This window comes from Mesoplodon mirus (genome assembly GCF_964341445.2).
Source record: "Mesoplodon mirus genome assembly, chromosome: 3".
Lineage (NCBI taxonomy): Eukaryota > Metazoa > Chordata > Mammalia > Artiodactyla > Ziphiidae > Mesoplodon > Mesoplodon mirus.
The window spans coordinates 38,247,900-38,271,150 of NC_138978.1; the positions used below are offsets into that span (position 1 = coordinate 38,247,900).

The 23,251-nt window shown below is 44.5% G+C and overlaps 2 protein-coding genes and 1 pseudogene across 6 annotated transcripts in view; all 3 read left to right on the forward strand.

Moving 5' to 3' along the window:
* Positions 1-266: 266 nt before the first annotated feature.
* Positions 267-1,144, forward strand: LOC309800914 (peroxiredoxin-1-like; annotated as a pseudogene). The gene has a single exon. The product of its transcript is annotated as a peroxiredoxin-1-like (transcript).
* Positions 1,145-6,217: 5,073 nt separating this feature from the next.
* Positions 6,218-16,461, forward strand: ERMAP (erythroblast membrane associated protein (Scianna blood group)). The gene is made up of 8 exons (XM_082612129.1): positions 6,218-7,737; positions 8,394-8,585; positions 9,454-9,486; positions 10,509-10,565; positions 13,164-13,184; positions 13,277-13,303; positions 13,411-13,437; positions 15,672-16,461. The coding sequence occupies exons 1-8, from the start codon at positions 7,641-7,643 to the stop codon at positions 16,394-16,396; spliced, it is 1,179 nt and encodes a 392-aa protein (XP_082468255.1). The 5' UTR covers positions 6,218-7,640; the 3' UTR covers positions 16,397-16,461.
* A 3,486-nt stretch (positions 16,462-19,947) lies between these two features.
* Positions 19,948-23,251, forward strand: part of ZNF691 (zinc finger protein 691) — an 80,372-nt gene continuing 77,068 nt past the window's right edge. For all 4 annotated transcript variants that reach the window (XR_014293603.1, XR_014293604.1, XR_014293605.1 and 1 more), the window contains exon 1: positions 19,948-19,993. The gene's annotated coding sequence lies outside the window, so the exon portion shown is untranslated. The remainder of the gene's footprint in view (positions 19,994-23,251) is intronic.

Consider the following 23,251-nt stretch of genomic DNA (forward strand, 5'->3'; position numbering starts at 1 on the left):
AAGGAAATTCACACCTTTAATAAAAAAGCTAAGATCTCATATCACATTAGTCACACTCTACCCAACAACAGCAAAATACACATGAAACATTTACCAAAATAGACCATATGCTAGCACACAAAGCAAGTCAATAAATTTAAAAGGATTCAAGTCATACAAAGTATGTTTTCTGGCCACAGCAGAATTAAATTAGAAATCAATAGCAGAGGCCTGTCTTCTTCCTGACTGGTCCTGGTGGTTTCTGTCTGAGAACTGCTGATAGCAATATGTTTTCAGGAAATGCCAAAATTGGGCACCTTGCCCCCCAGTTCAAAGCAACATCTATTATGCCAGATGGTCAGTTAAAAGATATCAGCTTATCTGACTACAAAGGAAAATGTGTTGGGTTATTCTTTTACCCTCTTGATTTCACCTTTGTGTGCCCCATAAAGGTGATAGGGCAGATGGATTTAAGAAACTCAACTGCCAAGTGATGTGTGCTTCTGTGGATTTTCACTTCTGTTATCTGGCATGGATCAACACACCCAAGAAACAAGGAGGACTGGGACCCATGAACACTGCCTTGATATTAGACCCCAAACGCAATATTGCTCAGAACTATGGGGTATTAAAGGCCGACAAAGACATCTCATTCAGGGGCCTTTTTACTATTGATGATAAAGGTATCCTTTGACAGATCACCATAAATGACCTTCCTGTCTGCCACTCTGTGGATGAGACACTGAGACTAGTTCAAGCCTTCCAGTTAACTGACAAACATGGGGAAGTGTGCCCAGGTGGCTGGAAGCCTGGCTGTGACACCATTAAGCCTGATGTCCAGAAGAGCAAAGAATATTTCTCTAAGCAGAAGTGAGCACTGGGCCATTTTAGGGCCAGGCTGTAGTAGGCGGCCATAAAACAAAACCTCTTTTGTACATTGTCATGCTTAAAATACAAGACCTTACACTCAGCCCAGATGTGGTGTGGGACAGGACAGGCCTTTCCTGCAGGTGTTGGGGAGGCCAGCCTTTCTTCCTCTGGGGGGAATAGTCTGAGCTGAAAACATGCAAACAATCAAAATGAATACATAATTTAAATGTGAACGTTATGATGAGAAGAATGGGAGATGAACATAAAATTTTAAGTAGATGTCATGGAATAGTATTGTTGTTCTGCTGACATTTTATGTACTTCAGTGATTTTGAAAAGCAAACACCTGTTCCCTTTTTTGGTATTATTACTTACTGCAGCTTAAGTATATCTGTAGCTCTACACTGTGTAATTCTGAAAGGAGAGTGAGAAAGAAAGAATCTGTCTCTTGTTGCCAAATTGCCTCATTAGTTTTAGTGAACAAAAATATGTACTTTTCTGATGTGAAATCGTTGTGATTAAAAAGTAGTAGCAAATAATGTTTATGATATTTCAGACATTATAATTTCCTACAGTAATTATAACATTCCTATTCTTTTGAAGTTGAAACTTCTGTGTACTGAACCACAGGTTTTCTAAGCTTCTAAATGTAGCCTTTCATTGCATATTTCAGTGGTCAGAACAGATGACCTCACACACACACACACACACACACACACAAAGTTGTATTCAGTTGACAAGTTTCTTGATTAACTACACAGCTATGATGCAATCATGTTACTAATTTGCTTGCCCAGTGAAATATGCTTATAAATGTTATGGAAGTAGGATGGCAGATAAGTTTAAAATGGCACCCTTTTGCAAAGAGCTCAGACTTTTAATGAACTATTTTAAAATGGGTTGGAACTGGGAATTCCCTGGCAGTCCAGTGGTTAGGACTCCACGCTTCCACTCCAGGGGCACAGGTTCGATCCCTGGTCAGGGAACTAAGATCTTGTGAGCCGTGTGGCATGGCCAAAAAAGAAATAGGTTGGAACTCATTTTTCCCCTTTTAAAACAACTTGTGATCACGAATGCCATTATCTCTCAGATATTTGACCTTTTTGTTTCAGCTTAGGCGTATATTGTATGAGTACGTTAATCTTTTCTATACCTCTATTCCAGCGAATAGCAGATAAGAGGATAATAATCCTTTTATATTTAATAATAATATAATTTCAGTATAATTTAATATTATTAAATATTATTTTATTTAATAAAAATCAGATAAAAGAATCAATTTAAAAACTGTTAATTTTGAAAACTTCTAAGAAGCCAAAACATTATGGCCTAAATCACCCAGAAGACATATATATTGTATTTTAGTTCCACGTTAACTTTTTATCGATACTTTAGTTCCACAGTCCTAAAAGCAAACACCTTTTACTTTAAAGTACTTTATCATATCATTTGATGCATGCAAGTCTGTGCTCTTTGACAAAATCAACATATAATGAAGACATGGCTTTGTTTACTGAGATTCAAACTTGATGCAATCTTTAAAATAAACTCAGTTCTTTCAGAAACATAAAAAAATCATATGTATAAAATAAATAAGCTACAAGTATATATAGTACAACAAGGCAATATAGCCAATAGTTTAGAGTAACTATAAATGGAATATAACCTTTAAAATTTTTGAATCACTATGATGTACAACTGAAACTCATATAATATTGTACATCGACTATACTTCAATAAAAAAAGGGGAAAATTGTGTGATCATCTCAATACATACAGACATATCAGTTGACAAAGTTAACATCCATTCTTGATAAAAACTCTCAGAAAACTAGAAATAGAAGGGCATTTCCTGACCTTGATAAAATGTATCTATGAAAACCTTATGGCTATCATTATACCTAATGGTGAAAAAAGGAATGTTTTCCCTAGGATCAGGAACAAGGCAAGGAGCCAAGGCAACAAGGCAAGATAAGGAAATAAAAGACATTCAGATTAAAAAGGAAGAAGTAAGACTGTCTTTACTCATAGGTGATGTGATCTTCTATACAGAAAATCCTATGTAATCTACAGAAATGCTAGCATTAGTAAATGAGTTTAGCAAGGTCAGGGATATAAGATGAAATATACAAAAATCAATTGTATTTTTATATGTTAGTAATGAAAAATCAGAAATTAAAATTAATAACTTAATTTAAATATAATAACATCAAAATATTAAATACTTATGAATAAAGCTGACAAAAGATGTGCAAGATCTATACACTGAAAACTATAAAATACTGCTGAAAGAAATTAAAGAAGACCTAAATTAGTAGAGAGATAAAATGTTCATTGGCCAGAACACTCAATATTGTTAGGATATCAATGGTCCCCAAATTGTGTCATGTACATTGAACTTTAGGAAGTGAAATTATGCTTTATATTTATTAGGGGAGCTTTCTTCATAAAGGAATTTCATGATAACCACACTGAGAAGTAAGGAAGTGATGTGCGCATTTTGTAACTCATGATACAAGGCTGTGCATTCATTCATTCACTCATCTATTTATCCATGTTTTACATTCTACCTACTTCCAGAAAGGATCCCGTCAGTTTGCTTGCGTGACACCCTGATATGTGCAAGATTGCCTTGTTCTGAGTGTAAAATGAGGACAGTAATACCTATTTTTCAGGGTTGTTGTCAATAGCAAAGAAATATATGTAGAGTACCTACAGGTGCAATAAATTGGAGCCATTATGGATATAGAACAATATAAATAACTCAAAAATATATTTATGATTTAGTATTAATTCAATCTTACAGTAGCATAATGTTGATTGTTATAATATTGATATATTATAATATAAATTAACTGAAGACATGATGGAAGAAGGCCATCCTGGCCAACCAGATCAGAAGAATAGATCTGGAGATCAGTACGGTGACCAGATAGAGAGTTATTACATCCATGTAAGAAAATAGGAAATAAAAGATTTGGCAGCACTTAATCTTCCACTCAAAGCTCTGAGAAGAGATGCTGTAAAGCAACTGTGGCTGTGGCTTCTGATTTTGGTCCTCGGGAGGCACTTCCTGTTGTGCTTCTTTGCCTCCTGGACTGTGTGTGCCTTTGCCCAAAGTGAACTCTGTTTCTTCTCCTCTTTCTCCTTCCCTTCTTGGTCATCCTCCTCCTTTTTTCAATATATTTGCTTCCTGATAATCACAGTTATACATGTTCAAGGTAGAAAATTTAGAAAATACACAGGGAAAACCATAAAGATCACCTTCATTCCCCTCTCCCACCCTCAGAAATAACCACTGCTTAATATCTACATTTTTGCCTTTTTTCCAAGCATATTCTGCCTAACTTGTATCATCCTATGCATCGTTTTAAAAATTTATTGTTTGGGATATAGTGAAATTTTCCCAGTGCTATTAAAGATTGTTCTATCATGTGATTATGAAATACTGCATAGTATTTCATTGCAAGAATGTACCATAAATAATCATTCCCATTTTCGTGGACTTTTAGGTTGTCTTCAATTTTTTCTTTTCATAAATAACTTTGTGATGAGCATCCGCACCATCAAATCCTTATGCACATCCTTATTTATTTCTGTAGTATTCTTTTCTGGAGGTGAAATAACTGGATTAAAACTTTTGCCTAGGGCTTCCCTGGTGGCACAGTGGTTGAGAGTTTCCCTGGTGGCGCAGTGGTTGAGAGTCCGCCTGCCAATGCAGGGGACAGGGGTTCGTGCTCCGGTCCGGGAAGATCCCACATGCCGCGGAGCGGCTAAAAAACTCTTGCCTACATGTAAACCTTTTGATACTTATTGCTAAATTTTCCTTGTGAAAGTTGTTTAGAAATGGACAAGGGAGTCAGTTTGCCCACATGTGTGCTGACTCTGCGTATTTTCCCCCTGATATTTGATAATTTGAAGGAAGACAAAGCATATCTAACTGTGGTCTTGATTTGCATTTCTCTAATACTGGAGAGTGAAAATCCTGTATCTGGTGTCATCCTTTCTAGCTCTCCTCCCGAAGCTACCTCAACTGCCCTCATTACTCAGAGTGACAATTGGATGGAAGGACTTCATTTGCTTTTTTTAAAAAATAGAAATATATATTACATTTATTTGTATTTTAACAACCCACATTGTCAGTTTTTAATTATTCCTCATTTATTTCCAACTTTTTTTTTTTAATTTTTGGCTGTGTTGGGTCTTTGTTGCTGCGCATGGGCTTTCTCTAGTGGTGGCGAGTAGGGCTGGGGAGGGCTACTCTTCCTGGGGCGCATGGGCTTCTCATTGCGGTGGCTTCTCTTGTCTCAGAGTACAGGCTCTAGGTGCGCGGGTTTCAGTAGTTGTGGTGTGTGGGCTCAGTAGTTGTGGCTCGCAGGCTCTAGAGTGCAGGCTCAGTAGTTGTGGTGCACGGGCTTAGTTGCTCTGTGGCATGTGGGATCTTCCCACGGCTCGAACACATGTCCCCTGCATTGGCAGGTGGATTCTTAACCACTGCGCCACTAGGGAAGCCCTGCTTTTTTATTCTTAGTATCTGGTGCAGACCATTGCACCGCATGTTTTCTATGAATGCTCACTATAGCCCTATCTACGAGGTGGGTACTATTATTAACTCCACTTCATGTGTGAATGAGAGGAGACTTGGAGTAAACTAGCCTGTCCAAGGTCACACCAGGGAGGTGATGGCAGAACCAGGGCTTGAACCCAGGCTGACTCCAGAGTCCATCCTCTTAATCACTTAATGAACTATCTGAATCTAGGAAGATGGGGCCCTGGGGGTGTCCTCTTATTAAATTTCAGGCAGCCCTGGTTCACCTTGCAGCTCCACATCATTCTGGGCGTGGCTACCCAGGTTGTGTTTCAAAAATACCTTCTCATTGAGGGTTTGAGGATTGGGGTAATTCCAGGGCATCCAGGGCCCTGCCTACTTCCACCTTCAACCTTAATTGATAAGGTAGAGAGCCTTTCTCATTTACCTAACTTGTCTTGTTCACTTTCTGCGTAGCTGTTAACCTGCAGGAAAAGTGGGTGGGATCGAGGCAAAACAAACAAACAAACAAACACAACAACAAAACCATCCTAACCGTATTCCTAACCTTACAATGTCCTAGTGTTATGTTGTCATTTGCAACATCAGGGGATTAGAGGGGTTGTTGTATGCATGCATCATGATTTTAAAACAACAAACAAAGAAAACAACCCTAAAGCAGTGTGCTGTTTGCTGTGAGAAAAACAGAACTGGAAATGTGTTCAAAGCTGGAGTCCATCTTCAGTTTCCCCATCTTGCTTTGACTGCCCCACCTCCTCCAAGCCCCACTTCGCCATCTTCCAAGACCTGCAGAGATCTGGCCTTATGACTTCCATAAAACTCTCCTCGGGCCTCCCTGGTGGCGCAGTGGTTGAGAGTCCGCCTGCCGATGCAGGGGATACGGGTTCGTGCCCCGGTCTGGGAGGATCCCATATGCCGCGGAGCGGCTGGGCCCGTGAGCCATGGCCGCTGGGCCTGCGCGTCCGGAGCCTGTGCTCCGCAACGGGAGAGGCCACAACAGTGAGAGGCCCGCATACCGCAAAAAGAAAAAAAACAAAAAAAAAACAAAAAAACTCTCCTCTTTTTTTTTTTTTTTTTTTGTCAGTGCCACGCGGCTCGTGGGATCTTAGTTCCCTGACCAGGGATTGAACCCAGACCCTCTGCAGTGAAAGTGCTAAGTCCTAACCATTGGACTGCCAGGGAATTCCCAAAACCCTCTCCTTTGGAAAGGATTTGAAGTCTTGGAGAGAATGTAAGAGACAGTTTCTCTCTTCCTCGAGTATTTGCATTTGAACTTCAACCCCAGGGGTGGCATGAAAGATTTGTTTCCTGCTCAAGGAATTTCAGACAGTAGCAAGTAGGAGGGGAAAGAGTCGTACAGGAGGGGATCCCTTAGGGTCTCCCTGTGCTTAGTGCACACAGTGACCCACACCTCCCAGGGACGATCGTCCTCCTTTAGTTTAGTAATAAGAACAATAGGCATATGTGGCAAGTGCTGTACATGCATCATGTCCTTGAACCCTCACATTTGCCTGTGAAGAAGGTTCCCCATTTATACATTAAGAACTGAAGACCCACAGATGTCAACTTTCTCAGGGACACAGAACTAGTACACGGGTGGAGCTAAGACTTGAACCCAGGTCTTTCTAACTCCAGACCCTGAACTTGTAGGATTAGTGCCTTCATAATGAAATGGAGGAACTTCACTGCCTTGGTTTCTTGTTTCTCAAGAGTCAAACTTGAAAAGCTGTCAGGGAAGAGCTCCAGGCTACATTGTGGATCCACGATTGGCTTGCAATAGGCACTTCCCAAACCTGACCTGGGACACTAAATGCAAAAAGAAGCCAGTCCTCCCGTGTTTACCTGGCTAGTTCTGGGTATAGGTTCTCATTCTTCTAGACTCCTCCTCCCTGTGCCTTCTAAATCACACTCAGAGTGTCACCCTGCAGTGCTCACTCATGGCATTTATAGACTTAACCATGATGCCAGCCTCTGTGTTGAGCACTTACCTCCTTCAATCCTCACAATGATTCTGCCAGGAGGCACAGTTATTACACCCGTTTCAAAGATGGAGAAACTGAGTCCCAGAGACTCAGGCCACATGGAGGTAAGCAGCAGAGCTAGGATTCAATACCTGGCCTGTGACTCCAGAGTGTACCCAATGCAGCCCCCATCTCTGCCCTACCTCCTGGGTGGTACCCTTTCTCCCATCAAGCTCGCCAACTCTTTCTGATGTCTCCCTGTGTCTGTCCTCCTAGTCTGGATGAAGATGGCAAGTTCCTCAGGCTCCTGGCTCTCCAGATGCTTCATCACACTCGTCTTCCTCCAGCTACCTTTGCATGTGTCAGGTGAGAGTTTCTGTACCTCTTTCCCTGCCTGGGACATCTGACAAAAGGGGTTCCAAGAATAAGGAGGCCAGGCCCAAGGCCTTATTTCTTCTTGGGTGCATGTTCCAGAGGGCGGGCCGGGCTTGGCGAGCCTCAGTCTCTCTCCGGGGGTCACGCAGTGCTGAGCGAGAACTCACATCCAGCTTAGGCTGTTTGCCACTTGTCCTAGAGCCTCTCCTGCTGTTATTTTCTTCGTTAGTTCTTCTTTCCGTCCTTCTTTCTCCCCTGTCTAGACGTTCGGCTTGCTGCTGTGACACCAAAGAAATTGTTTTGCCCCTGCTGATAGGGCTCAGGCAAAGAGTTCGCTGACTGCTGTTCTATCTCAGAGTGAAGATTTGAAGGGGGAGCAGATGGGTGCTCATGAGAAAACTGTAGCGGTTCCTGAGGAAGCACCTCCAGTTCTCCAAAGTCTCAGGCAGTCTCTGACCATTGAGATTGTGGTTGAAATGCTGAGTTTGACTCATTGTCTTCAGTCAGGACCATTGAAACCAATCCCGAGAGATAAACATCTCACTTTAAAGTCATTCCTGGGTCATCTGGGGTTTGAGTCACTGAGAGAAGCAGAGAGCCTCACCAATTTGGCTGGAGGTCTCTCTCAAGGTGATGGAGGCAGTTGGGATGTGCCTGAGTCACCTGCCATTCGAGGTGGGGCCCTTGCCATGGAGAAGCTCTCCGAGGGTGGTCACAGGTAGTTTCTGTTTCAGCCCCATCTCCAGGGAGGTTCTCCTCATCAGCAGTGGCTCTTGCTGTGATCGTGCCTGTCCTGGGGATTTTCATCATGGTGGGCATTTACATCATCTGGAAGCAAAGAAGGTCAAAAGGTAACTAAGTGGTAAGGGAGCCCAGGCTGGCAGGAATTGGTACTGAAGCCTCTCTAGGAGAAGGCTGGGAGGAAGCAGACAGAGACCTAACAGTTATCCATAGGTTGTCCGGGAGAAAACTGGTAGAGCTGTGTTCTGGGGACCCACACTGAAGAGAGGATCAAAGAAAGTGCAGAAAGCTCCCGGGCAGAGCTGTGAATTAATTAGAAGACTGGCATGATGTCAGTCTTCTAATTAATTAAGAAATCCAGGGCTTCCCTGGTTGCGCAGTGGTTGAGAATCTTCCTGCTAATGCAGGGGACATGGGTTCGAGCCCTGGTCTGGGAAGATCCCGCATGCTGCAGAGCAACTAGGCCCGTGAGCCACAACTACTGAGCCTGCGTGTCTGGAGCCTGTGCTCCACAACAAGAGAGGCCGCAATAGTGAGAGGCCTGCGCACCGCGATGAAGAGTGGCCCCCGCTTGCCACAACTAGAGAAAGCCCTTGCACAGAAATGAAGACCCAACACAGCAAAATAATAATAATAATAATAAATTAATTAATTAATAAACTCCTACCCCCAACATCTTAAAAAAAAAAAAAGAAAGAAATCCAATCATATCCATTGGCTAAAACCCTCATTAATATGGTTGCATTTCATGGCTCGCAGGGTTGCCAAGGACCTTCCTTGAAAGTCACATAACTGAACACTCCTTTCCCTGTCTGATGGTTTGAAGATCCTCTAATCCTTTCTAATGGTCACACACCCACAGTGACAAGGAGCAAAGTCCTGCTCAGGCAGCTTGTGGTCCCTTGGACAGCTCTGCCTGTTAGAAAAGGCCCTTCCTTAAGCTGAGCTGACATCTCTCTCTCTCTCTCTCCCTTCCAGAGAGGCTTCTCTATGAACACGCAATGGAGGTAGGTGAGTGTCCTGGGTTGGGCAGGTATGTTTCTCTGTTTCTCTGTTTTGTTCATTTTTGTGTCCCCAGGGCCCACTAATGTAAATTCCGGACCTGAAGATCCCAGCATCTGCTGGGTGGTGATGGTGGTGGTGGTGTCAAAACCTGTTGTTCCCAGTTTCTGCTGACTCTTCCTTGTAATAGCTTGCCTTCCAGTATGTTTGGTGATTTTGTCTCTGAGCTCATGGCTTGATCTTATCCTGGGGGAGTCATGTAGGTCTAAGGTAGGGGACCCGTTTAGTCATTCAACAAATAATTGATAATTCTCTGCTAAGTGGTGCAGACTATACCAGATGCTGGGGACACCACAGTGAGTGAAAGCGGACACGGTCTTTGCCTTCTTGGAACCTTCTGTCTAGTCAGGGAGGTATACGTGCATTAAATAATTACACAAATAAATGTGTACAGAAGCCACAAAAGGAAGTTCTGAAGGCTGGGAAGACGGTGACTGGGTGGAAGCAACCAAACTTCAGGGATGGCAAAGGAGTTTCCAGATGATGTTCCCAGTGATGTTTGATCTGGGAGATGGACAGGCATGGGGGAAGAGGGAATAGGAAACCACCCACAGCAGAACAGCTTGAGAAAGAAATATGGTGCAAAAGTGAGGGGAAAGGTGGCAGAAGGTGCTGCTGCAGAGTTAGGCGGGGACCAGCATGTGAGGCCTTGCAGATCCCATGAAGGGTTTTCGTCTTTCTCCTCAGAGCTGTGGAGAAGCTGCGAATGGGCTATCCTGACCAGAATTGTGCTTCCAGAAAGCTCTCTCTGGCTGCTCTGTTGAGAGGAGACCAGAGGGAGCAAAACAGAATTTGAGGGCAATTTGGGCCACTATTTCTGGCATCCAAATGAGAGAGATGAGGGCCTGGATCAGGGAGGTGGAGGTGGAGATAGAGGCGGACAGGTTCAAGAGCCCATAAACTCAATAGGAAGCAGGGACCCTCAAGATAATGTCACAGAATCTCATTTTATTTTACTTTCCTTCCTCTAGAAAATCTTCTCTCAGACCATGCAAAAGAAAAAGGTAATTATATATATAGAATAAGGGGTAGGGAACAAATAACATTTTTTCTCCTACATAAATGCTGATGGTTGTTATACATACAATATATATGTGGTGTATGTGTATACACACACACACACACACACACACACCACACATATATTCTCTGTTAATACCATTGGAATTTATTTTCTAATATCAAGGGGTTATAGGGTTGGTAGCAGTGGCCGAAGGGATGCCTGGGGTCAAAATTCATAGGTTCCTTCATTGGCTTTCCCACCAATAACCTAAAAAGAAGATTCATATACTATTTTAACATATATTAAAATGGTATTATAGGAGGATTCATACAATCTTTGCATTGAGAGAGGTGGTATGATACAGTGGAAGGGGCATAGGCTCTGGAGTCAGCAGCACCTGGCTCAGATCTGCCACTTACTGGCTGGGTTAAGTCGCTTTACTGCTCTGAGCTTTGGTTTCCTCATTTGTAAATTGGGGATAATAGATCTCTTCACCCGATTATTTTCAGGATTAAAAGAGACAACTTAAAAAAAAAACCCACAAAACTCCTACTACAGTGCCTGAAACCTTTCCCTTATTGCCATTTTGTCTTCATTAATTGAATGTTTGCTCTGGGCCACTGAGGGTAAAAGACAGACACCCCAGGTACCAAAAAGCAAGTGGGGCTCTGCCCTTTGAAAGTCTAGCTGGGAAGACAAGTCACTGGCTCAGAAATGGCTCCACCTGCAGTGATTTCGGCATCTCCTCCCTTCCCCCCTCACATCTGCTCCAGGCTAGTTAAAGCATGCGGGTGCACACCTCAGGGACACAATGATCGTCATGTCCTAGAAGGGAAGGAACAGTGTGGTGTAGTGGGGAAGGCCTCCAACTAGGAATCAGGCAGACTTGGGTTTGAATCCTGCCTCCTTGGCCACTTACCAGCTGGATAATCTGGATAAATTTCCATGTCCCCTCTGAGCCTCAGACCACCAGTCTGTAAAATGGGAATAATAATTATATGCACCTCATATTGTTGAGTGGATTCAGGGCCTACGTCATAAAAACAGGACACACTAAATGGAGGCTGTTGGTAGTGGGAATGGTAAAAATAAACTGTTATCTTGTTAGGGGCCATATCATATTCAGCTTCACTGCCCCAATGCCCAACACCTAACATATGCCCAGCCCTTAGCACAGGGCCTGGCAGTGAACTCAAATGTATAATTTCAACTCTGTGGCAGGGCCAGTGCTAAGGGGAAATGTGGGCAGATGACCCTTCCAGAGAGGCTGCAAGTACTCCCCCAAAGCACAGAAGCATATGCACATGTCCCAGACCTTCTGGGGTCTCCAAATTTGTGTTTCTCCACAGTACTTCAGCGGGGTGGGGGGAGGTTAGTGTAGAGAATAACAGTCCACATCAGTAAGCCAGTGGTAGGCCTTCAGCTAGTTTTACACCATAGATATTATAAGCAGTTATAAAAGGGCGGCAAGGCATACACTCATGGACACTCAGTTACAAACATATTGGAAACACTCATATGAACAGTGGAAATGAAACCAGACAGACAAAAGGAAGGGAAGGGGAACCAAAGTCAGGGTAGTCCAGGTCATCTGGAAAGTGGCACCAGCACCGGTGAATTCCCCAGTCTGCCCTTAGGGGAATGTGACTGTATTGGGGGCTGATAGGATTGTCATCTTTCTTTCTGCGGGGGGTGGGGTTTGGGGGCTGGGGGGCATGGGGGTGGAGTGATGAGACTTCCTGGGCCCTGGGGATAAAGTGGCAGGATCTGCTCAGTCATGCCTCTTTCTCTGTTTTTTTAGGACGTCTCTATAAAGCCCTCAGTAAGTTCTGCTCCTCATCCGTGCCACAAACCTCTTTCTGCTGACATCTTTGCTTTATGATGAGAGTCTCAGATTCACCTCCTGGGGCAGAAGAGAGGGGGCAAGGATACTTCAAGCATGAGGGTTGGGAATTTCCTGGCTCCCTAAGGCCTCTTATTCCTCAAATATTCTGTGCTCCTCTTTCCTGCACGATTGTTATGTAGCCACTAAATGGGAAATGTTTTAGCAAGAAGAGAGATACCTTCCATAGGTGAAGACATCTGGGAGACACTTGTATCACTCAGGCATGACGTTCCCTTCGGTGGGATCCAAGGTAGATGGATCCTCATTCAACTGAATATGTGGAACAGGGCTTCTCCACCTGTTCATGTATGAGAACCTCTTCATAACAACAAGAACCCCAAATCCTCAGACATGACATGTCTATTTGATTTTACACTGAGAAAACATGCATAAGAAAATCTAATGGAAATTAGTAATAGTTTTAAATGAACTTATATTTTATTCTTCTCCCGCAACATCTACATACGTTTATGTTGCCATCACTTACATGTGTGAGATGTGTTGTTGATTCAATCTGCAAGCCAGGTTTGGCTCCCATAGGGACTCGCTGACCCTCTGCAGTATCTCTGGGGACCCCAGGACCATGGCTGGGAGCCATTGCTGTTGGAAACACTGTCATGGGGAAAGTTCAGGGTATTGCTAGTGGGAATCTGCTCTGGGAATGTGGTTGGGATGGGACTGGAGCATCACAGGCCTGTACAAGCCCTCATTCTGATTTGTCAAATTGTTATTCTTTAGAGAAACTCCGGCGTGAACTGAGTAAGTTCCCCTGTTCTTATAACTTCTATACCAACTTATGTTGATTCTATGTTTCCAGTGAAAGCTCACTCCCCTTGTTTCTTCTTTTGTAGAGTTAAAGAGAGCTGCAGCAGACTCAGGTGAGGTGCACTCTCCCTGTCCCCCCACTCTACCTGCCCCCACTCCACCTGCACCAGGAGGTCTCCATTTCTCCATCACTTTAACAATCCCTTTTTCTGTCTTTCAGGCTGGAGAAGGGCCCGGCTACACTTTGGTAAGTTGCACCAGTTTAATGGATCCACATTTCAGAGTCCATTGCTCTGTTCCTTTGGAAGGCAGACTGTAATTAAAAAAAAAATTTAGGGGCTTCCCTGGTGGCGCAGTGGTTGAGAGTCCGCCTGCCGATGCAGGGGACACGGGTTCGTGCCCCAGTCCGGGAAGATCCCGCATGCCGTGGAGCGGCTGGGCCCGTAAACCATGGCCGCTGAGCCTGCGTGTCCGGAGCCTGTGCTCCGCAGCGGGAGGAACCACAACGGTGAGAGGACCGCGTACCGCAAAAAAAAAAAAAAAAAAAAAAAATTAAGTCAAATCTGTTTATCTGCTTATCAAATTTTAAAAATCTTTGATTCAGAAAGTCTCCCTTTTAGAACACTGATAAATATTTGGTTTACTCTTCTTATGGGTTTTCTATGATTTTTGAGATTTTTCTTAAGTTCATTGGTTGCTTGTATTTTATCTTTTTGGCTTGTCTGCACCTGTCCTATTCTGGCTACTTTTCGATTTGTGGGGACTTTTTCTATATTAACTCTTGGTCCTATTTTTCACAAAATATTTTTCTGAGTTTTTCATTTGCATGTTAATTTCCTCATTGTATTTTTTTTTTTTGGATGCATGAGTGTTTTATTTTTCTGTAGTCCAATCTATTCATCTTTTCCTGTGTAGTCTTTTCTGTGCTTTCAGGTTGGGAAGTCCTTCTTTTCCCGCTGTTGGATAGATAGATAGATAGCCAGTGCTCCTATCTCTTCTTTCTATGCATCTGCCACATCCTTCTTTCTCTGAAAATCAGTTTCCTTGGTGGGTGGTGATTCTCAGAGAAGAGAGTGAGTTGGGCAGATGCCTCAACAATGTAGACTAAGAAAAGTTTTCATAGTTTTATTCAAAAAGACTTGCACATCTCTTTTCAATTGTTTCCTAGTTTGCATGTTTTGCTGCTGTTTGAACGAGACCTGTTATTTTCACTGCTTTGCAGTCCTTCTCCATTTTGCAAGCTGCTCATCCCCCTTCTGTTCACAGGGTCTTCCTTCAGGCAGGAAAAATATAATCCATGAGTTGGCCACTTGAGAAAACACCGGGTCACCTTGGTTGGAATTCTGGGAACATAAATACTTTTCACTCTCACAGTCTGACTCATTCCCACTACTTTGACTGAGTACACATTTCATGTATTTAACTCTCCAAGAAGAGCCTGTTTTCCATACTTGGGGAAGGAGGGAGACTCATTGTGACCCTCATAATCCACAATTTTAAGGAAGAATCCATCTCTCTATTTTAACATTTTTAATTTTATTTATTTTTGGCTGCATTGGGTCTTTGTTGCTGCATGCAGGCTTTCTCTAGTTGCAGTGAGCAGGGGTTACTCTTCATTGCGGTGTGTGGGCTTCTCATTGTGGTGGCTTCTCTTGTTGTGGAGCACGGGCTCTAGGGCACACAGGCTTCAGTAGTTGTGGCATGCAGCCTCAGTAGTTGTAGCACACAGGCTCAGTAATTGTGGCTTGTGGGTTCTAGAGCGCAGGCTCAGTAGTTGTGGCACACGTGCTTAGCTGCTCCGTGGCATGTGGGATCTTCCTGGACCAGGGATTGAACCATGCCCCCTGCATTGGCAGGCGGATTCTTAACCATTGTGCCACCAGGGAAGTCTCTCTATATTACCATGTTAAAATGATAATTATAAGCAATAATTTTAGCTAAGAAAATGAGCGTCACACACTCACTGTGTGAACAAGGCACTATCTCATGCATTAGCTCATCAAATCTGCACAACAGCTCTCCAGCATATTATTCAGTGCTGCTATTATTCCCACTTTACAGATGAAGAAACTAAGGTTTGGAGATGCATAACAAGCCCAGGGTCACATAACTAGCTTGTGGCAGAGCTGGGACTCAAAACATGCTATCTAGCTACAGGGTCTAACATCAAAGCCTGTTTATTATCATGCATTAGATTCCTTTGGACCAGCAAAGACAAAGGCAGTATTTCCTAAGGATTAAGGCAGCTTCACAGATGGGTGAGAAATGTTTCCTCTTTTACTTAGTAGACCACCAGCAGATCTAGGAGACTGGAAGACAGTTTTCTTTAGTTCCAGGACATGTGAAGGTGAGGGCACCATAAACTAAAATGGGCCGATGACAGTGGTTGCAGACCTAGGGATGATTATTCCCTCCAGAGCTATTCAAAGATCCCTTGAGACCTAGCCATCTCAAACGTCACCTCTCTGTGACTCTCTGCAGTGATGGTGACCCTGGACCCAGACACAGCACATCCCAAACTCATCCTGTCTGAGGACCGCAAGTGTGTGAAGCTTGGAGACACAAGGCAGCCTGTGCCCAACAACCCTCAGCGATTTGACTTCGTAGTCAGTGTCCTGGGCTCTGAGTACTTCACAGCTGGCTGTCACTACTGGGAGGTGTCTGTGGCAGACAAGACCAAATGGGCCCTGGGGGTGTGTAGTGAGTCAGTGAGCAGGAAGGGGAAGGTCACCGCCTCGCCCGCCAATGGACACTGGCTCCTGCGACAGAATCGCGGGAATGAGTACGAGGCCCTAACATCCCCGCAGACCTCCTTCCGCCTGAAAGAGCCCCCGCGGTGTGTGGGGATTTTTCTGGACTATGAAGCAGGAATCATTTCCTTCTACAACGTGACCAACCAGTCCCACATCTTTACTTTCACCCACAGTTTCTTTGGCCCCCTTCGCCCTTTCTTTGAACCTTGCCTTCATGATGGAGGGAAGAACGTGGCACCTCTAATCATCTGTTCTAAACTCCAAAAACCGGAAGAATCAACTGTCCCCAAGCCAGAAGAAAAAGGCCTTCCTAATGGAGATGTGGCCCTGCAGGTGGACCCTCTTCTGCTCCCCGCTCAGGCACCAGAGCTCCTCCCACTCACAGATATGATCCTGTCCTGGCCCACTGACATTGGCCCAGCCCTGCAGGGGCTCAAGGTTCCTTCTTTTTAGGGATGAGCCTCATCACCTGCTCCCCGGACCCTCCAGCCCAGTGCCCTGGATTTCAGTCTCTTGGCCTAACCACCTGATTCTGGAGCGTCTCTCCTCCTTTCCCCCAGGCCCCTTTGTGGTTTCTCTTGTACCAACTTTCTCCCAGGGCTCAGTTCTAAACCATGTCTTCCTTCTGGGGACTTGAAGTTTGCATTGCCCTGGAAGAATTCTTGAAAACCAGATGGGAATTCCCTGGCGGTCCAGTGGTTAGGACTCCGTGCTTTCACTGCTGAGGGCCCAGGTTCAATCCCTGGTTGGGGAACTAAGATCCCGCAAGCTGTGTGGTGCGAGCAAAAAAAAAAAAAAAAAAAAAACCGGGAGGAAAACCAAATGAACAATCAAGATTAGGTTTAGGTGGTGGTGTTGAATGTGTGTCACTGATATACAGGGGCTCTTTACTTGAGGGGCTGTTTAAAAGCACTTCATCCTGCCTCATCCTGCACTCAGGCTTGTAGTCATGAAGTTATGATGACCAGTACTGACTTCTTACTTATCCCGTCAAGAACTGCTTTTCTCCTTTTCTCTGTTCAGGCCTCTAGCCCCCATAGCCAGCTTTTTAAAAGTAAATATGTTTTGGATCACACACTCTTCCTTCTTTCTTCTGGAATATAGGGCAGAAGGCCAGAGGAATTAAAAAAAAAAAGCCACCCTTTTCTATTTCCTTGATGCTGTTTACAGCATAGTTTGGTGACATTCAGTGCTAACGTACATGTTTTCAAAGCTAACTTGGTGATAAACAGGTATGGGGACTTTAAATGTGGTAGCCGTAATCCTGAAAAACCTCAGGAGCGCAATTAGGAAGCTGGGAGGTATGGCTTCAAACAGAGCAGATCAGCTGTGTGTGGCCTTGAAAAGGCAGCAGTGGGTTAGGCCATCTGTTGCACTGGCCTTTTTGAATCCCCTCTGGGATTCAGAGAGGCCCAGCTAGAAAAAGTGGCAGTTTTAACCACCAGTGTAGAAGCTTTTGTTCTATAAGACCATAATATTGGAAAACTTGACTATCTGTGAAGCAAACAGCCTCTTAGATCAGAGAGTATAGATCTCACATAGGAAGTTGGTAGACCAGGTGTGAGGATAAAATAATGAACTTGCTTTTTTGGTGTGGGTTTCAGAAAGGACCCTAATCACTCTCAAGCCACACCACATATGTGATCTGACCTCTTTGTGGTGATGTTGGCTATCAGTTTGCAGATGGGTACACAGTTCTGCCCAACAGAAAGTGGCTCTATGTGTCTGTCAGAAATTCTCTTAGTGCCTGTATTAAGGTTCTCCAGAGAAAGAGAATATATATTTTATGTGTGTGTATACAGACACACACACACACACACACACACAGCAGGAAGAATATATAGATTTATTTATTATAAGGAATTTGCTCACACCATTATGGAGGCTGGCAAGTCCCAAGATCTGCAGGGTTAGTCAGCAAGTTGGAGGCCCAGCTGAGCCAATGGTTTAGTTCCCATCCAAGTCTGAAGGCCCAAGACCCAGGAGATCCCATGGTGAAATTCCAGTTTAAAGGCTGACAGGCTTAAGACCCAGGAAAAACCAATATTTCAGTTTGAGTCTAAAGTAGGAAAAAGGTTGATGACTCAGTCTGAAGGCTGTCAGGCAGGAAGAATTCTTTCTTACTTGGGGGGTAGTCAGCTATTTGGTTCCATTAGTCCTTCAACTGATTGGATCAGGCCCACCCACATTAGGGAGAGCAATTTGCTTTATTCAATCTACCAATTTTAATGTTAATCTCATCTAAAAACCCCTAAAGAAATACTCAGAATAATGTTTGACCAAATATCTGGGCACCCTATGGCCCAGTAAAATTAACTATCACAGCTCCTGAGTGGAATTTTTTGTTTGCTTTTGTATAGTCCTTAAATAAAAGTTTGTTATCCATTGTTTGGCATGCTCTTATTTTCATTGTGAATGAGAAGTTGTGGGGAAAGGCTTTGGGCTGGTAAGAGAAGAGCACATTATGGGATTGGTTTTGAACAGCCTGATTCCACCCATGCAAGCTTTAACCACAGTTAAAAATAAAGCCATGGTTTTACTTCTGCATCTGCCTTCTCAGTAGTTCATTTATATCAGTTTATAAAGTAATAGTGTGTACGGGGTATTTACATTGCACTCATCCATATTAAATTTCAAACATACTTTTGTGAATATCCCAGTCTTAAAACTAATTCACATATTCACATTGGTTGCACCCAAGGAAACTTACCGGCAGGAAAGAGAACTGACATTTATGGAGGCAGAAGCATTACATATGTTAACTCTTTTTCTTCTTCTTCTTCTTTTTTGTTTTTGGGCTACAGTGCACTCCATGCAGGCCAGACCAGGGATCGAACCCATGCCTCCTGCTGTTGAAGCATGGAGTCTTAACCACTGGACCAGCAGGGAAGTCCTGACTCATTTAATCCTTACAATAAGGAAATAATGCTCTAAATGGCTAGGTAGTAGAACTGGGAGTATAAATCTAGCGTATCGAGCTCTGAAGACAATACCGTTTTCTCTTTGCACTGAAATACCTTGAAGATATGAGAGGCGTGTAGAATTTTGGCATACATATTTGATTAGACTTTTTTTTTTAAAGTTAAACCTGAAAAAAAAATCCTAATCCTGGATATGCCTTAGTGGTCTTGTGTCTGAACTGATGAACAACAGTCAAGTTTAATTAAACAGCACTCAGAAAACACCCTACGCAGGGGCTTTGGGAAACCGGAGGTGGTTCCTTGGACAGAGAACGTTTAGCTTCTCTGTCAAATGTATTGGATTAGTTGATCTTTGAACTCCCTTCCAGGGGGAGGGACAAATTAGGAGTATGGGATTAACAGATACAAACTAGTATCCAAAAAATAGATAAGCAACAGGGATTTACTGTATCATACGGGGAATTATACACAATATCTTGTAATAACCTATATAATGGAATATAATCTGCAAACAACTACCCCAGATCACTATGCTGTACACCTGAAACTAACACAATATTGTAAATCAACTATACATCAGTATAAATAAACAGACTCCCTTCCAGTTCCACAATCCTTTGGCTTTAAATTACCTCCAGTGAGGCGCGGGACTCTGGCTTTGCGGGAGGTCTACAGGACCATCAAGGGTCGCCAACTCAGAGTAAAGAAGCAGCTCTGAATTCATAACCCCTTGGAGGTCATGTAGGTTAGTTAGCTCTACATATTCTACAACTTCCCAGACCGGTGGCCCTGAACGCTGGGCTTTTAACGCCAGAGCGCAGAAGGAAATCCAACGACCTTAGAGGGAATCCAGTCTCCACCACTAAATTCTAAACTCAAATTTCTTCTCTGCGGCTACCATCTTCCACAGGACTACAACTCCCAGCAGGCCACGCCCGAGGCCAAAGGTTACTGGCGGCTCTGCCCGAGTTTCTTGCCTTGTGGCAGCCAGCATAGCCAATAGCAAGGAAGGGCAAACCTCAGGAACCAGTCCTGGAGAGGCAGGGCGGATCCTTTCAGGGTTCCGGTTCCGACTCCTTCCCCCGGCCCCCCGAGGCGGTGCTGTCGCTGACCGTACGGCTGGAGCTAGGTTGGTCGGCGTCGGGCCCGGGGTAGCGGTTGCGGGTGGGCGCGCATGGCGTCGCGGGGAACTCTAAACGTGGCCCCTTCCCTCTCATCGGGCAGTTGGGGCTGTGGCTTTGCTCCCCGGACCCAGTGGGGAGCAAACGGGCCCCTGTGGGCCCTCCGCCCTAACTCCTGACCCCTTCCCCCGGCCTGCACGACCGGGGTGCTGGCCCCAAACCCCTACCTTCCCGCCCTTCTGTTGGCCTTTGAGTAGTCCAGCCCCGCTTCCACTGACCATACCTTTGGGGTCAGCTTCTCCTTTTCTCCCACCGCTCCGGCCCCAAGCCCGCCGGCAAGTCTGAACCCAGCTCCTGTGCTCTAGAACGCTCGTGCCCTCAGACTCAGACTCAGACTCAGACTCAGACTCCGCCCCGCTGCACACGACCCAGCCTCTTGGGCCGGATCCCCTGACCAGTCTCCTCGGACCCTCTGACTCTTTTGGTCCTTCTCTATCTCTCACCCCTTATCCACCTCCCCTGTACAATTCCCAGTTCTTTAACACAGTTTCCCTGATCTTTCCAGGCTCCTCTCTCCCCTTCCTCCCCCGCCAGCTCTCGACTTGATCCTAAAGACCCCGAACTTCGGCCCTTCAGACCGCTTTCCAGCTTGGCCTCGTCCCTCTAACCCAGGCCTTTGACTTTCAGCATCAGGAATCAACAACCCCACCTTCTTGGCGCTAACTTCTTAGACCTGGCTCCTTTTCCACTGCCTCAGTCCCTTCCACCTTTGGTCCTCCTGTACCTCTGAGCCTCCTGGGAAGACAAGCCCCATGGGCCCCTTTCTCCTCTGAAATCTCTGAACTATAAGACCCTCTTTACTTTACCTGCCACTGTCTTCTCAGTAGATGGTGGGCTCCCCATCTCGGTAAGTCCCAGTGTTGCTCACCCATCCTGCAAGTCCTAGCTCAAAGACCGCCTTTTCTGTCAAGCTGCTCATCTCTGATTTCTTCAGGGAGATACGCCTGTGTTATCAGAACTACCGTGGCACTGTTCCTTCTTTCCTTTCTTCCTTCCCTCTTTCTCTCCTCTTCCTCCGATACTGGTGTAGTGCTTAAAAGCACTGGCTTTGGAGTGATGGGCATGGCTCCCAGTTCTGCCAGTAAGTTGCTGTGTGCCCTTGGGCAAATTACAATTTCCCTGCTTCCACTGGAACTTAACCTTCTACACTGTATGAGTTTCTGGAGTTCATGGCCTATTTCACTGCACTGTACCATAAACTCTTTTAGGGTGGTGACTATAATCGTAAATCTTTTTGCTCTTTTTTGACCCAGCATTCAGCCCTGGGTAGAGACACAGCTTGGTATATTGTGGGTTCTCAGGATAGCAGGATTGGTAGTGAGTGGAGGCCATGTAGCTCATTGCATAAAGACAGATGTTGGAGCCCTAGGTGGGATGGGCAATGGTAGGAAGTAAATTAGATCATATCCATTCACTTGTACTTAAAAAAAGTTTTGAGCACCAGGCCTTGTGCTGGAGAGATTACCAGAATGACCCAGTCCCTGCCCTCAAGTTGCTTATAACTGGTAGTGGAAATAGACATGTAAACAGATAATTGCAAATCACTGTAAAAGCAAGTACAAGATTCTGTGGGTGCATAAAGGAGGAAGTGGGCAGGAATTAGGAGATTGCTAAGGAATAGTGGGTGAGAATAGACACAAGTAGGCATGAAATGGGTTCTGGAGACAGGCCCGGCCTTCATTCAGTTCATTCAGCAAATATTTATTAAGGATCTACTAGGTATGACTGCCACTGCTGTAGGAGTTGGGGTTATATTAATGAATAAAGCAAAGAACCTGGCCGTCATGGGACTTATGTTTTGCAGGGGGAGGCCGATACTAAATAATAGACATAAAAAACAGATTGGAGTTGAGAAGTGCTGTGGGGCAGGGGGGACTGAGTGAAGGGGAAGGGGTCGTAATTTTTAAATTTATTTTTTTGGAGGGGTTGTAATTTTTAAAAGGATGGTCAGGAGGCAGTGAATAAGTATCGGAATAAATTGTTTCTGATTTTTTTTTGCATTTTTGAAAGTGAAGCAAGCCTATTTTTCACATCACTTATCTAGATTCTTGAAAAAGCACTCTCTAATAGAGATTGGTAAATTATACTTCACCTCTTGTTTTTTTTTTAATAGATCTTTATTGGAGTATAATTGCTTCACAATGCTGTGTTAGTTTCTGCTGTACACCAAAGTGAATCAGCCATATGCATACATATGTCCTCATATCCCCTCCCTCTTGAGCCTCCCTCCCACCCTCCCTATCCCACCCCTCTAGGTCATCGCAAAGCACCGAGCTGATCTCCCTGTGCTATGATGCTGCTTCCCACTAGTTAACTATTTTACATTTGGTAGTGTGTATATGTCAATGCTACTCTTACTTCACCCCAGCTTCGCCCTCCCATCCCGTGTCCTCAAGTCCATTCTCTATGTCTACATCTTTATCCCTGCCCTGCTTTTAAATAAAGTTTTATGAAAACAGACACACCCAATCACTTACAGATTTTCTATGGCTGCTTTTATGATACAATGGCAGAGTTGAGTAGCTGCAACAGAGATCCTATGGCCCCCCAAATTTACTAAACATATACGCTCTGGTCCTTTACAGAAAGTTTGCTGACCCTCCCACTCCTTAAAGATTTAAGGTACTGTCCGTATTTCACATTTTAGATTATATGTACTGTACCTTTTTTTTTTTTTTTTTGTGGTATGCGAGCTTCTCACTGTTGTGGCCTCTCCCGTTGCGGAGCACAGGCTCCGGACGCGCAGGCTCAGCGGCCATGGCTCACGGGCCCAGCCGCTCCGTGGCATGTGGGATCCTCCCGGACCGGGGCACGAACCCATGTCCCCTGCATCAGCAGGCGGACTGTCAACCACTGTGCCACCAGGGAAGCCCCGACTGTACCATTTTTTAATTGAATCTTTTTCTTTCCTAACAAGATCATGTAAGGGATCTTTTTCATTCTTGCCTTCTTCACAGGGCTAGCATGTAGCTTCTTCAACAATTGTAGTAGCAGCTGTCATGTACTGAATGACTAGTACTGCCACACTTTACACTGAGCATATTACAGGCACTTTCCCTAACAAAGTCCTGCTGTGTCTGTTGGTGTCACAATTTTAGTGATGTGGAAGTTGAGGCTCAGAGTGGTTGAGTAATTTGCGGAGTTGTAAAGACAGTATGTGTCACTATAGGGATCCAACCCTAACTTTAGTCAGTGTCCCTTCCATT

What these genes read in the sequence shown, in the direction of transcription:
- ERMAP (XM_082612129.1), top strand. Translation starts at nt 7,641, where the DNA reads ATGAAGATGGCAAGTTCCTCAGGCTCCTGGCTCTCCAGATGCTTCATC. An exon ending in GAAGCAAAGAAGGTCAAAAG is followed by an intron (nt 8,586 to 9,453) that starts GTAACTAAGTGG and finishes TCTCCCTTCCAG; the next exon opens with AGAGGCTTCTCTATGAACAC. An exon ending in TGAACACGCAATGGAGGTAG is followed by an intron (nt 9,487 to 10,508) that starts GTGAGTGTCCTG and finishes TCCTTCCTCTAG; the next exon opens with AAAATCTTCTCTCAGACCAT.